Genomic DNA, 13,957 nt, shown 5'->3' with positions numbered 1-13,957 from the left:
ATTTCAAATGTTTAATAAGTCAAAATCGTTTAAAGCTGTGTAATTTTTATTTTTTTCTTATGATACTTCTAACGATTATAGATTGAACATAATATTTAAAATTATTAAATTTTTATTTATAATTACGGTGCATAATAGTGAATTTATAATAAAAGCAATTATCAATTTCTTAAACAATTATGTAGATATGATTTAGGTTTGTTTTTTTACCTAGAGTTAAGAAGTAATTTATAAAAATTTAGATCTATAATATCTCATAAATTATAATGTTATGTAATAGGGCATGATTTCAAACTAATATCTCCATTCCTCTCTTTTTCCGATAAATTTACAACTTGAGCATTGAAGGATATCTCTTTAATGCAACCTACATAAGAATTTCTGTTTTTAAGCCCAGGGTTCCCCATATAATCGTCTAATTAAATAGTTATGTAAAAGCTGTAAGTATGAATATTTAATTAAACCTGGCACTGCTCCCATGTACAATTTCCCCTTTAATACTTTCAATAGATCTTGGTAATTTTCAGTGGGTTCAACGAACTTACCATCCAAACTCAAAGTCGCTATATTTTGGGCTTTTATAGCTATTCCAATTATTATGTTTTTAAAAAAAATTATTTTTTTAAAAAAAATGAGCCAAAAATCAATCAAATATAAAATATTTGTAATCCATTATTTAAAATATCGAAGATAAGAATGTTTTGATTCCCAGTTTAATCAAATCTCTTTAAAAATTATATTTAAATAACCTTCTATAGAATGCCACCGTCCATCGCAAATGTTTATGTCGCTCTTCAATTTAGGAAATGTAGTCTTGACGGGACCGTGTCCCATATCAAAGCTAAATACCAAATCACCGTGGTCAAGTTGCAAATTCATATAGAGACCTTCCATGGACGTTATGGTAAATATGGTCCCTGTCATAATACGTGGTTTTATTTCGACCTTGATGTTTAAGATTTCTTCTACCGAAAAATCATCTAAAAGCATATATCACAAATTAATCGTAATTATGTATACAAGTTAAAAGATTGTATATTTAAGTTACCGATTATAACATAGGATTTCTTTCCTGGGAAGAATACACCGGGTTCGGCTAAGGCATAACATTTATCAATATTATATTGCCTCGTTGGAATACCTAATGGTATCGAATTTAACATGATTTGCTTTATGCAACCTTTATAGTTATAGTTTTGCTAAATAAAAATGAGAGATATTAAATATAGTATATTAAAAATATTATTTGGTAAAAGTTTAACCTTGATAATCGACATGTCAGCTGTTTGAGCGATATACTGAGGTATTCCACCCACAAAATATGGAGCACTTATATTTAATGTTCTTGGCGCATTTTCAGCTTTGCATGTACCTGACAATTCCTTGTCAACTATTAACTCACCTTTCCCTGCTTCCCTTTTGAAAATTATGCTATGCCAGGTGTCATCATCTAGTCGTTTGCTCTCTACGGGAGATTTTATAATACAAGGTGTACTATTAGTAATAAAAGCATAGACTAAGAGTCCAGAATCCAATCCCAAGTATATGTAATCCCTTTGGTTGTTATTAGCAACGTAAAATATTATTCCAGAAGGTTCTTGGGTTTTTATTTTGATCGAAAATTCGTGCCTATGAGGGATAAAGTAGTATATTTTTATTTTATTTCGTCATGAATTTAGATTAAGCTAGTTTATAAAAAAAATTCAATATTTTACCTAAATTTGTGTTTAGCAGGAGGACTATCGTATTCTAATCTACTTCCAGGCTCTTGAAAACTAAATCCTGTATCAGCATCTATTTCTGATGCAGAAAGTTTAGCTGGTTTCAAAGGGAGTAAACATTCTCCATCAAATTGTTGATTGATATCTAAAGTTAAAAATAATTACAGATCACTTTTTGTTTTGTTTTATTTATCGAAAATGGTAATATTATTTTGATTTATGTAACGCACCACGGAAATTATTCTGAAAATAAATCGCTGGAAAACAGAATGGTGAATATTTTATTTGTGACATCATGTTGTTTATCAGTCAGAAAGAACAACATTATAATGAATGTTTGGGAACGAGTAATAAAAAATGATAATTAATAAGATGGATCTTTTGTTTGGAGTTAAATTCCCAATAAAAAAAATCTAGCGAGAAACAGTAAGACTAAGACATCGTTCATTAATTAAGGCAAGGCGTAGGATCAAGCTGGCGGATTATGTGGAAGGGCATTTGACCTCGACCCCATTCCCCGAATAATTTCGTTAAAATTATAAGTCGGACTAAATATGATATCTGTATCATAATACTTCAATTTAAAAGTAAAAAATATTGATAAATAATAGAATATGTAATTTTGTAACTAACAGGCCTAGCCGGTCACAAATGACAAGAAAGTTATGAATCATAAATGAAGAAGATTTACAAATGATGGTAAATCTAAAATGGAGAAAAATGACAAATGGTGGTGAGTCTCAAATGGCCAGGAAAAAAATGGTGTTGCCGAGCTTTGCAGATCTCTATATAACTTTTTTTCCTGTATACAATTTGATTTTCAAAGATAATTTTAATCAACGAAATATTTAAAATCTGTTGTCTCAAAATATTGACTGAATATTTTTAACTCCTAAAAAAATTCACCCCCCCCCTTCTTCTACTTTGAAATAAAATCATTAATAAGCCACTCCGATTAAGTTTCAAAGTATATATGGTGAAGTTTGAGAAAAGAAAAGATTCAAGAAGTATACATAAAAATAATAGAAGATTGGTAATAAAGAAACGATACTTAGAAGTAACGGCTGAGCCTGCATTGGGTTGATTTGAATCATGTGGCATATTTAGGCTCATTTTTATTTCTAATAGTGTTTGATATGCATATACCGAAGACCTGAATTTGATATTCCAATGGCAAAACATTTTTCGACGATGTATCATTAATAAGGTAATGACATATAAATTGGGCATGAGACTAGAAAGTTTCACGAAATGGGCTGAAGTGTCCTTAGCATAGTGATGGCAAGTTGAATCATGGTAGTGCTCTAAGACCAAATCCGAGTCGACATGAACTTGTTTCGATCAGACTAGGGCAAGTATTTTCAGAGGTTCAGTCGGATTCGATATTTATTTGGGATAAAACTCGTACCACAGCAATAATCACTCAAATTTCATTTAAAAATAATATACTTTTTTCGACAGTCCAATTAAAAAAAATAGAATAGGGTCTATTTTTAAAGAAGAAATTTATGATCTTTGCATTTTGATTGGGTCGGGCCTAAAAATATAAGGCTTTAATTTATGTAAAAAGGGCTAAAATTTCCTGAAGAAAGAGAAAAGTTAAGTAAAATATTCCTACTAAATAGAGGGATCAGTAACCCAGTGATTAGGCCGGAAATTGATATAAGTTCACATGGATGTTAGGTAAATCTAAGGAGCATGTAATAAATGAAGTCAAAAGGTAAACCTTCGCGATCAATCCAATTTATTTTAAAATTAAGGAAAGTATATTACGTTATTTGGCCACGTAGAATGTAGAGAGAGGGATATATTGGAAAATAAATAACGGGGCTAAAAGTTGGAGGCAAATAAAATGGAATGGTATTATTATTAAAGACTTGCAGAGCTTAAGTTTAACGGATGGAATGATTTAGCGAATGACAGAAAAGCCTGGAAGACGGTAAATAAGGGAACAGAGAATAATCAAACCCTTCGCGTTAATGATATTATATTGAATTGTTATTAATATAATTATTTAAAAAAATATTTAATTAAAACATAAAATTCAACTTGTTATCTTGGACTTTGGCAAAGAATAATTTAAATAATCGTCTTGGCATTCTCCTATTAATACATTTGGGCGGTTTTCTGGATTTATATAGGTGAAATCGAGCAATCTAACATATACATTGTTTTTAAAAAGTATTTATTATATGTATATAATTTTAATTTATTTTATAACTCATTATTAATGAAGACGTCACTCAAGCAACCAGCAAAGTAGAGAGATGAATCCGGAGCACCTGTAAAATTGTCTACTACCGCATGGTATAATGGTGAGATGCCTCCAATAAATAAAGGTGATGTGGTATCTATCTTCTGGTTAGGTGCTGGTATACCATAATCGACTAAATCATCAATGTTCAGATGTAAACTTAAAAAATAATTCATTTATTTTAAATTTTCGTTTTGTTAATAATATAATATTATGGAATAAATCATTTCTAATTGATAATTTTACCTTGTTTCATTTTTGATAGCGTTTAAATTATGCCACTGCCCGTCGTTGAAACTTTTATTCGCATCATAAGTTGATAGAGTGTAAGTATTCTGATTATTTTTACTTATTAGTACCACATTGCCATTCAATATGACGAGGGCAAAAACGTCGCTCTGCATTTAAAATTAAATTGATAAGAAATAAATTATTTTTTTTCAAAAAAAAATAATGGCTTTACCCTATCTTGATTGGCGGAAAACACTAACAACGAACTTTCGCTCAAAGTTTTGAATCTCATATTCAATTTTATCGAATAATTAATGTATCCAATCGGTAATTGGATATAACCTTTCGAATAAGGTGGAAAGTTAACTAATGCGCTATTTATAGATGAACAACCGAGAGAAACTCCGGGATGGGGTTTATTCCCAAAATCGATGTAATTTTTTCCTAGCTGAATATTCATTAAACAACCTTTAAATTTTTTATGAGTCAACCCCAAACTGGATGCGAGACTATCTGGCACGCCTCCGATATAAATGTCCTCTTGTATCTGTAAATGTTTGTGCGATCCGGGAGATTCCGTTTTAGCGACTAATTAAGTAGAAAAAATATATATAAAGTAAAAATATATTTAAAACCCTCTTCTCCATCCAACTTCAAAAGCGCGATTTTTCCGTCACGATCGGCCTCTAGCGTATGCCACTCACCATCATCGACCCTAACTGTTGTTACTAAAACTGTGGATCCTGAACCAAGGTTGAAATGGTATAATATCAAACCGTCGTTCATTTCGATTGCTAAATAATCTTTCGGGTAATTGTTATATCCCTTCGCGTATAAGATTAGTCCGTTAGGAGAGAAGCTTTTAAAGCTCAATCCTAAATGACTTCGATTCATGGGATTATATTTTCCTTAATGTATATTAGTGTTTTACATATATTATAATATGAAAAAATTTATTCATATTAACACAAACCTTTCGATACAGTTGTGAAATCGGTCCCGTCAAAATTGTAAGCTTTGCTAGTGCCCAATCCGTGTTCGTGCTGATAAGATTTTGGCTTACTAAGATGATCGATTTTTTGAGTCGAAACATGATAAGTTGAATTATTGGCATGGGAATAAATGGACTTCGATTCGTAGACCTCGTTAAACCACACCTCGCGTTCTTTACACGCTTTTATACCATCACTTGCTTCTGCGAAATTCCATAGACTTAATAACTGTCGATTCAGCATTAGAGAATCCAAGCATCCTTTAAAATTTCTAGGATTACCTAAAATATCCGCCAATTTTGCATTGAGGGGTAGGCCTGCGACATATATTTTGGTATTATTGTTATCAAAATTGAGAATATTGTTGGGGCCCATGGCCGAGCCTTGGGCGATATCAATATCATCAGCTATGTGTCTATTCTTTTGCTCGTTGGATAATGTTGGTTTAGAATTTATTATCAGTTTTCCTTTAGTCCCAGCACTGCAATATTTAAATGATAATGTAAAGGTTACTGTAATTTCATATTTGTTTGCTATGAATTTGACAGTAAATCAGGGCTTAACAAAAAAATTTTAAATGAGAATATATAAAAATTTCGGGTTAATCTTTGAAGTTTTTTTTTTAAAAAAAAGGATAAAAATCCTTTTTACAAAATATTTATTATTTCATCATGAAAGATTCTTTGTGCATAAAATCAGTAAATTTATTTATAAAAGATTTTTTTTTACAAAGTGGAATTTTGGCAAAATTTGATCAAAAATACTACATGAGCATTCTCAAAAAATATTTATTTTATCCTAAAGATTTTTTTTTATTTTAAGCAGTTTGTAAAATTTCACAATAAATATAATCATTTAGTCTTGATAATTAATATGATATCATAAAAAATATTAACCGTTCTGCTTGAAATTTATGCCAACGATTATCTGCAGCATATTTTCCGCTCGTAATTACAGCCGGTCCATTACCGAGATCAAAATAAAATTTCGGATATCCGTTTTCGATCAATAGAGCAAAAAAATCCTATATAATATAAAATATTTTTTAAACAAAATTTTTTAACCTAAATTAAACTCGACTCTCAGGGCGTGGTATATATGATAACAAAGAAAAAGATAAGATTTCAGATCTCATCTCTCAAAGGATAGATGAGAAGATAGTAAAATTTGAATTTTGAAAGATTGTAGCAAAAGGGAGTGGAGGTACAGAACGGATGATGGGAGAAGTCTAATGCTTCAAAGGGGAGGGAATATCTATGGAGATGGCGCTGACAATGGCCGTGTGGCTTTATCACCGTTACCCTGCATTCACAGTTAGCGGGCTAACTGTGAATGCAGGGTTAAGCGTCAAAAGTTTGAGGTTGGAGGAATGACTTCCGGGCGAATAAGAGTTAGAGTTTGCGATCCAACTGGAATATCGGAATTATCAACCCAGTAGTGAAGTATAACTTAAGCCATTATTTAAAAGGGCTAATTCAATATTTTATATAGAAAAATATTATGCAAGCCTGAAAATTTTGCTAAAAGATGGCACAAAGTTCTGGATATCTATTAGCATCTCGAGGTTTAGGCTGAAATATTGAGTTAGCCGTTTTAAAAATAGCCAAAATCTATCAGTTTAACAACACTACCCAATAAAGAGGGGAGGAGACGTCACGTCAGTCTTGATTAGCATACGAAGATGACGAGACGAAAAAAGAAGAGAGAACAAGGAGTAAACTATAAACTGATTGGATATCACGTGTTATATATAGCTATATAATTAAATTTTAAATTCTTCTTTTTAACCTAATTACTATTAGGGAGATTTATAATTAAATCAAATCCATTTTTTTTTTTACTTTTACGGGCCTCCTTCTTATATAAATTACAATTTGTAAAATGTATTTTTTTAGTTAGCTATATAACATTGTCCTTTTTAAATACTAATTAGACCGACGGTGGCCATTTTGATATTCCAAAAGAACCCTATATGTTTGCAAAAGGTTAATAAGTGACTAAAAGAGATATATGTAAACTATACCATATTATCTCTACATAAAAATCTTAAGGGGTCGGGTTGGGTGTGTAGATGATTTGGCCAACACATATTTCACCATGAAATTATTTAAATATTATTGATAACTCTAGAATATACTTTTAATTTAACTGTATAAAAAAAAATAACGCACATAAACATTAAAATATTTAAAAATACCTGAGAACTTGATAGGGGAGAATATGGTAAGCCAGCGTAAAAAAGAAGTCCATTTTTAGCCCCTGTTTTAAAATAACCTTCCAAATTGGTATGGGATGTAGCTTCCGTCAAATGTTCCGGATTTTTCAAAACAATATATTGGGATCCAGTAGTCGCCACGCCTAGATTGATTTGTTCGGCTTGCACTCGTGCTTGACTGATCATTTTGAATAAAGAATCTATCTCATCCTCCAAAACCCTATTAGATTGATCCATATGCTTGATCCTGTTTTCTAATAGAGAGGCACTATTGGCGATTTTGGGCAATATGTCTACCACGTCCCGTACTAAAAAAAATTCATGTATCATTTTAAAAAATTACTAACATATCATCATACATATTCAGTTGTATGTTTATTATTTACAACCTATAATGATTTTGATTTGGTAACTCTATATAATATATTATTAATAAAGTAAAAAGACTCCAATTGAAAAAAATATTAACTTAACACTATTTTAGAAAATTTCAAAAATACCTAATTTGATTTAAAAAAGTTAACAGGTAAGAAATATATCATTTTATTAGTGTCTAAAAAAATAATAATGATCGTGAAACACATACTTTGCCCCATCATTTCTTCACCCCCTTTGGATGTCAAATAGCTTGGAGTCGATTTAAGCATATCCATAGTTAAATTCAGGTGTCTGGACAAATTTTTAAAGCGATCGCTAATTTGATCAGTTTTATGGAGAACTTGATATATTCTAGACAGTTCATAAGTGGCTAAGGAAAAGCCATATAAGGGTATAAAAATAATACGTTAATTAATAATAATTAGTATTATTATCTTTATCATGTAAAGATTATTAGAAATATTATGTATATAATTACATTTAAATGTAAAAAATCGAAGAATGATAAAACTAAATTAATCTTAGTTCTTATATTTATGGTCCTCGGCACTTTAACATATATCTTAATCGCATCCTAGATTATTTAATGTCTCTCTTTCTTTCTTTCTTTATTTATTTCTTAAAATTAGAATTGGTGGAATAGTTTGGTTCAAATGTGTCTATTTATTCAAAAATCACCGTTCTTGACTTCCCCCAAATTCTCAAGGTTGTTGTGAGATTCGATTGTAATTTTAAGATTTTCCTCCAAAATTTCGGTTTCACGTGCTAGTTCGGATAATCTATCTTCGTTTTGCTCCAACTCGGTTTTCAGTTCTACTATATTATCTCTGGAAGAAAATTCAACGTTATTGCTGGCTTCTCTAGCCCTAGCCAATGTCTCCCTACTGTTTATAAAGATTTGCCGACTACCATTTCCGAAAAAGAGATCCTCCTTTTATCAATCAATTTTGAAGAAAATATTTATTTATTGATCAAATAAATAAATTTTTAAAAATGTATGAAAATTTTTATTTTAAGAATTCTAAATAACTTGTAACCACAGAGTTCATAGGTAAAGTAAACTGAAATTAATTTATCATAAACCTCCTTTCCAAACGCTTCGGATGACTGAACCTCTATTTCCGCGGAATTCGCCTTCCAGGATGCGTTGGTGATGAGTTCGGTTATGGTTTCGTAAACGGTTGCGGCCTTTTTAGCTGGGTCAGCTGCTTTTCGTGTAGGTGTGAATATTTTGACAAGGTTATCGGCCTCTCTCTCGAGATTCTGGGTGTGGTCATTGATCTTAGATAATTCGGGTTCGAAATTAAAATATTTACTCGCCGCATTCCCTTGATCGATTGGAGGAGTTTGTGAGTTGCTTTCCAACATAAAATCTTTTTGTAGCCTCTTGATGTTAGTATCCGATATTTTGATGATTTGTTCCAACTGTTGAATGTTTCTGTGGTCATAAGAAATAATTATGATATAGAGTTTTTTTAAAAATATTACTTCGAAGCATTTATATAAGCCGATTTCGTTTCGACTAATAATTTGGCAGCTTCTTTTAAAACATCCGCTAATTCTAATTTTTCTGAAGATGCATCAGCAACTAATTGTTTGATCTCTGATGGATTTAATTGCATGAGTATGTCTTGAACACTCTTAGTCGTATTAGTGGATTCAGTACTAAAATTGATAATTTCCCGCATCTTATCCATTGATTGTCCTAATTCTTTCATCAAAGATACTATACTTTCTTCAAGTTGTTTTGGAGCGAATTCAAGAAATTGAACTTTGTACAATACTATTGAGAGAATAAATGAAATTAGTAAAAATGTAAAATATAATATTTGCGTTACATTCATAGACTTTATCAATCTCATCGCGAAGTTCGAGTTCTGAGGAATTAAAAGAAATATGATCCAAAAATTGAAACATTCTTTGAGCTTGTTCTAATAATGCGTCGGTGTTACCCTGAATTCTATTGAGTTTGATGGCATTTTCGACATTGGATGTCCTAATAATTGCATCTGATATAAATTGGAAAAAAAATAGAAAGAGGGGTAAGTAGGGTAGGGGGTTAAAATGAAAACTAATATAATATTTTTTTTTACTATATATTGATCTGTGAAGTTCGGAAAGGAGATCTTCGGTATTTCTTATTCCTTCGGTGAGGTTGTGTAACTTAGCTTTGGTGCTTTGAGAATTACTTTCTAAGTTATCAACTTTTCCTTGAATATATTGTGATTGAACGTTTAGGCTAAGCAACGCCCCTTTCACTGGATCGATGTCTATTTTATCGACCGATTTTTCTTTGGTACTATCGCGAAATCTTTTCGTCACCATGCTATGGCCATCTTGACCAAACATTGTTGTATCCCCTCCTATTATATTTTGCATGAGTGGCCTCAAATGCATTATAGTGTTATTAATTTGTGTAAGCCTTTTTGTTGCAAAAATTCCTTCCGATATTTCGTTCATATCGGCCATAATTTCTTTCAGGTTTCGAGCTTGTAACTCTACATCATCCAGCAGAGTGTGCACGCAATTATCGCACGCTAGTTTAAAATATTGAAAAATAATATATGGCGCGGCAATTTTATTCGAAAAATAAAAGGCGTATTATAGGTTTTTTTTTCTCACATATAAAATGTTTGGTGGAAATTTTACCTTAAAAGAAAATCATTACTTTTTAGACAAGACCTTATTTAAGAGAGGGGCAGATTGTAATTTATATAATATACAATTTAGTGGGAAACGATAGAAAATCATAATTAGATAGTTGAACTAAAAAAAATATGAATCAATGTAAAAAGGATGAATTTATTGTTCATTTAATATTCATATTTTAAAAAAATTTACGCTGGCATCCTTGATTGGGCATCAATATGTGACGCGCCTCACATTGATCACATTTTTCTCCAGTTACACCTGATAAGCAACTGCATTGACCGGTTTTCGCATCGCATTGTATACCAACAGACCCGAGAGATGCACATTCACAGGCTAATATGGAAAAATATTTTGATTTTCGAACAAAATATATTTCTTATTTATTTTAAACTTATTAAGAGATATGAAATCTACAACTTAATTTGAGCATTTTGGTAAAATATTTTAAGAACATATTTTCCCAGTGTTAAATTAACTTTGCGAACCAGTTTAAATTTATTAGTATATAATTTATTATGTGTTTCTTGTTAATTACTCGAAAAATCTCTTAGGCTAGATTCATCGATCCGACATGTTTTAACAGCTATTCGATTTTTTAAATCTGCTCATGAGAGATCAATTTTCTTTATTCTTATTAATTTCATACATTCTATTCGTGGTGATCATCTAAGAATTATTGATTTTAACAAATAAAAATTGATTAAAAGTATTATTAAAATCGCTCAGCTGTTAAATCGCGTCAGGATCGGATCCCACTATGAATATAGCCTTAAATAAATAAAAAGTTTATATCTAAAAAAAATAACGTGTGCATCCATTCAATCCATAATTCCAGAATCCGTTCAAGCATTTTTCACAATATTTTCCAGTCGTCCCGGGCTTGCATTCACATTGTCCAGTTGTGAGATCGCATTCATGTGATACCGCTCCTGATGAACAATTACAAGCCATACAGCCAACGCAACTATCGAAATCATAAAATCCAGGCTTATTTTGACAAATATTATTTGTTTAAAATATTTTAAAAAATTTTAGTAAATTATTTGTGTCAAATTTATAACTCCGCAAGGTTGATAGAGCTTCTTCTTTATTCACATAGTTACTCTTTTTCAAAAACAGTAAACTCTTAGGCTTCGTTTACAGTAAGCGTGAAATACCGAGATATCGATCAAGCGATTGCATAATTTACAAAATACATAATTATCGTTTAGCGATGACGCATCGTTTGAGAAACATCGCGGTATTTAGTGCTTACTATGAACGGGATCCTATTCAGAAATACAAAAAAAATATGATCTTTTATTTTTGGTTACAATAGCATCCTAATTTATCAAGGTGTCCTTAAAAAAAAGATGTTAACGCGTCTAAGCCCGACTTAATTTTTGTTCATAATTTTACAATTCTATTTACAATAGTCCGGACACCATTATTTAATGATAGATTTTGATATAAGGTAATGTATGATATCAAGACAGTATAAAAGGTGACCTTATTCATATTTTCGAATTTTAAAAAATTACTATTCAGAACAAATATCACCCGAAAACTTTTTCAATAGGATCCACTCATTGCCCGCTTAAAGTATTTCTTAATAAAGCTTTATTTTTAATCTTAAATTTATAATATCATTTTGGGATTTAAAAAGAAAAAGATCAATAAAAAATATAAGGACTTCTATATATTTTTTTTTTTAAAAAAGTCACTGTTTTCTAAACAAAATACTCTGTGACTTTTAAAAGGCTATAAATAATTAAAATGGATATAATCCTAGATAGGTTATTTGCGTATACCGCGCATTTATCGCATTGTGGCCCCACTACTTTGTCGTGACAAACGCATCTTCCCGTCAAAGTGTCGCAATTAGAACCGCACATATTACAAGAACACCTTTTTTTTAAAATTTTTATTTTAAACATAAATTTAAAAAAAAATAATTTTTTGTATAAATTTTGATTAAGGTTAGGTGAGGCAAAAATAAGCAAACCATTTTTTTTAACGTTTAGATATAATGTAAATATTAATAGTCTTTTGAATAAATTGCTATCATGATCATATCAACATGTAGCGGTTATTTCGAGAAATTGTAAAAGAACCTTTCGCATTTTCCGGTGATAGCATTACCGAAATGACCAGGGGAACATAAATTGCAAGATGGGCCGGCCGTATTTTTGCCGCAAACCAAACAAACACCATTCACAGAGTCGCACGCTTCGGGATTCGACATATCTAAGTTTTGGTTACATTGGCAGGGTTTACAGCTCTCGTTTACTTTGAAAGGTTGGCCGAAATAACCCGGAGCACACCTTTTTATTTAAAAAAAAATTATATAAGATTAGAAGAGTTCGCCATGAATCGTTTATTACGCTGCGTCCAGAGATGTTTTTAAATTTTATTTCATATGTTTTTTGGTGAACTGTTATATTTATTATATTATTTTTTACTGTCATCGTTAAATTATAAAATAATCGTATAATTAATAATATATCTGGCAGGTCATTTCAAGATTGGCAGTTCTATTTATAAAAGGATATTTAAAAAAAAATTTCTTGGTATTTCTAATATTTTAGAATAGGATATTGAGTTGATTACGGTTAAGGAGTGGCTTGGGTGGGCATATTAATTATCACTATTCATTTTTATCACCTTCTTCCAATTCAGGACCAGCTCAGTGGCTTACAGATCAAAGGATTAGGTATTGTGGGGAGGGGGGGGGCAGATTTATTTATTAAAAATATTGTCTTAAAAACTAACAATTCTTGTTGACCAAATGAAAATATAAAATATCGAAGGAAAAAAATCAAGAAAACAATTATTTTAATTGAGAAAAAAAAATCCATTATTTAGAAAAATATCATATAGAATTTATTTTACAACAAAACATGTTTTTTGGTATAAAATGTATTACATTATTCATTCAAATTTCAATCAAAATTATATAACTTCAAATTATATTTTTGTATCTTACTTAAGGGGCAGAGATTTTAACGAAGGGGTAAATTTCCCGCCAGCCCTTCTCCCGTTACCACCGGGTCAGCTAATATAATTCCGTATAATTAGTTATAAATTGTTCATTTGTGTATTTCAATTGTAATTAATACAATATATTAAGCATGTATAATTTTATCCGCAAAACAAAATATTCATGGTAGGAATGACCATCTGGCAGTCTCGTATAATCATTTAAAACTATTGCCTACTTTTCAAATATAATAGAATTTTACAATTTCGATAATAAAAAAAATGGGTGATTAAGTTGTAAAATTATATTTTTACCCATTTACATTTAACATTATATTATATATAACATTACTTACCGTTCACAATTCATGCCCACATAGTTATCTTTGCATTTGCATGTTATCACGGTATAACGCTGTCCTACATCCTTTATTTCGCAAGAGGTCGCAAAGCTTTATTTTAATATTATATAAATTATGAACAATTATATAATTGGAAAAGACGTGTTTGATTGTTTTTAAGAGAGAAAAAAAACAAATAAAATTTACTAATTATA

General features: G+C 30.6%; 1 protein-coding gene across 1 annotated transcript in view; it reads right to left on the bottom strand.

The window, feature by feature from the left end:
• Nucleotides 1–269: 269 nt before the first annotated feature.
• Nucleotides 270–13,957, bottom strand: part of LOC135928761 (laminin subunit alpha-like) — a 41,650-nt gene continuing 27,962 nt past the window's right edge. The window contains exons 27-50 of the mRNA XM_065465224.1: nucleotides 13,758–13,853; nucleotides 12,537–12,746; nucleotides 12,234–12,330; nucleotides 11,250–11,430; nucleotides 10,633–10,776; nucleotides 9,885–10,328; nucleotides 9,630–9,800; nucleotides 9,280–9,574; nucleotides 8,875–9,229; nucleotides 8,470–8,722; nucleotides 8,000–8,161; nucleotides 7,396–7,721; nucleotides 6,095–6,222; nucleotides 5,180–5,679; nucleotides 4,842–5,114; nucleotides 4,439–4,794; nucleotides 4,222–4,373; nucleotides 2,225–2,295; nucleotides 1,716–1,866; nucleotides 1,263–1,629; nucleotides 1,049–1,199; nucleotides 750–980; nucleotides 465–584; nucleotides 270–415 (exon numbers count right to left, since the gene is read on the bottom strand). Coding sequence (XP_065321296.1) covers nucleotides 270–415; nucleotides 465–584; nucleotides 750–980; nucleotides 1,049–1,199; nucleotides 1,263–1,629; nucleotides 1,716–1,866; nucleotides 2,225–2,295; nucleotides 4,222–4,373; nucleotides 4,439–4,794; nucleotides 4,842–5,114; nucleotides 5,180–5,679; nucleotides 6,095–6,222; nucleotides 7,396–7,721; nucleotides 8,000–8,161; nucleotides 8,470–8,722; nucleotides 8,875–9,229; nucleotides 9,280–9,574; nucleotides 9,630–9,800; nucleotides 9,885–10,328; nucleotides 10,633–10,776; nucleotides 11,250–11,430; nucleotides 12,234–12,330; nucleotides 12,537–12,746; nucleotides 13,758–13,853 — 5,380 coding nt within the window. The remainder of the gene's footprint in view (nucleotides 416–464; nucleotides 585–749; nucleotides 981–1,048; nucleotides 1,200–1,262; nucleotides 1,630–1,715; nucleotides 1,867–2,224; nucleotides 2,296–4,221; nucleotides 4,374–4,438; nucleotides 4,795–4,841; nucleotides 5,115–5,179; nucleotides 5,680–6,094; nucleotides 6,223–7,395; nucleotides 7,722–7,999; nucleotides 8,162–8,469; nucleotides 8,723–8,874; nucleotides 9,230–9,279; nucleotides 9,575–9,629; nucleotides 9,801–9,884; nucleotides 10,329–10,632; nucleotides 10,777–11,249; nucleotides 11,431–12,233; nucleotides 12,331–12,536; nucleotides 12,747–13,757; nucleotides 13,854–13,957) is intronic.

Source organism: Gordionus sp. m RMFG-2023, chromosome 4 (assembly GCF_954871325.1).
Source record: "Gordionus sp. m RMFG-2023 chromosome 4, tfGorSpeb1-WG-v2, whole genome shotgun sequence".
Lineage (NCBI taxonomy): Eukaryota > Metazoa > Nematomorpha > Gordioida > Chordodea > Parachordodidae > Gordionus > Gordionus sp. m RMFG-2023.
The sequence above is the reverse complement of the archived record's forward strand: the minus strand, read 5'-3'. Positions and strand labels throughout refer to the sequence as shown.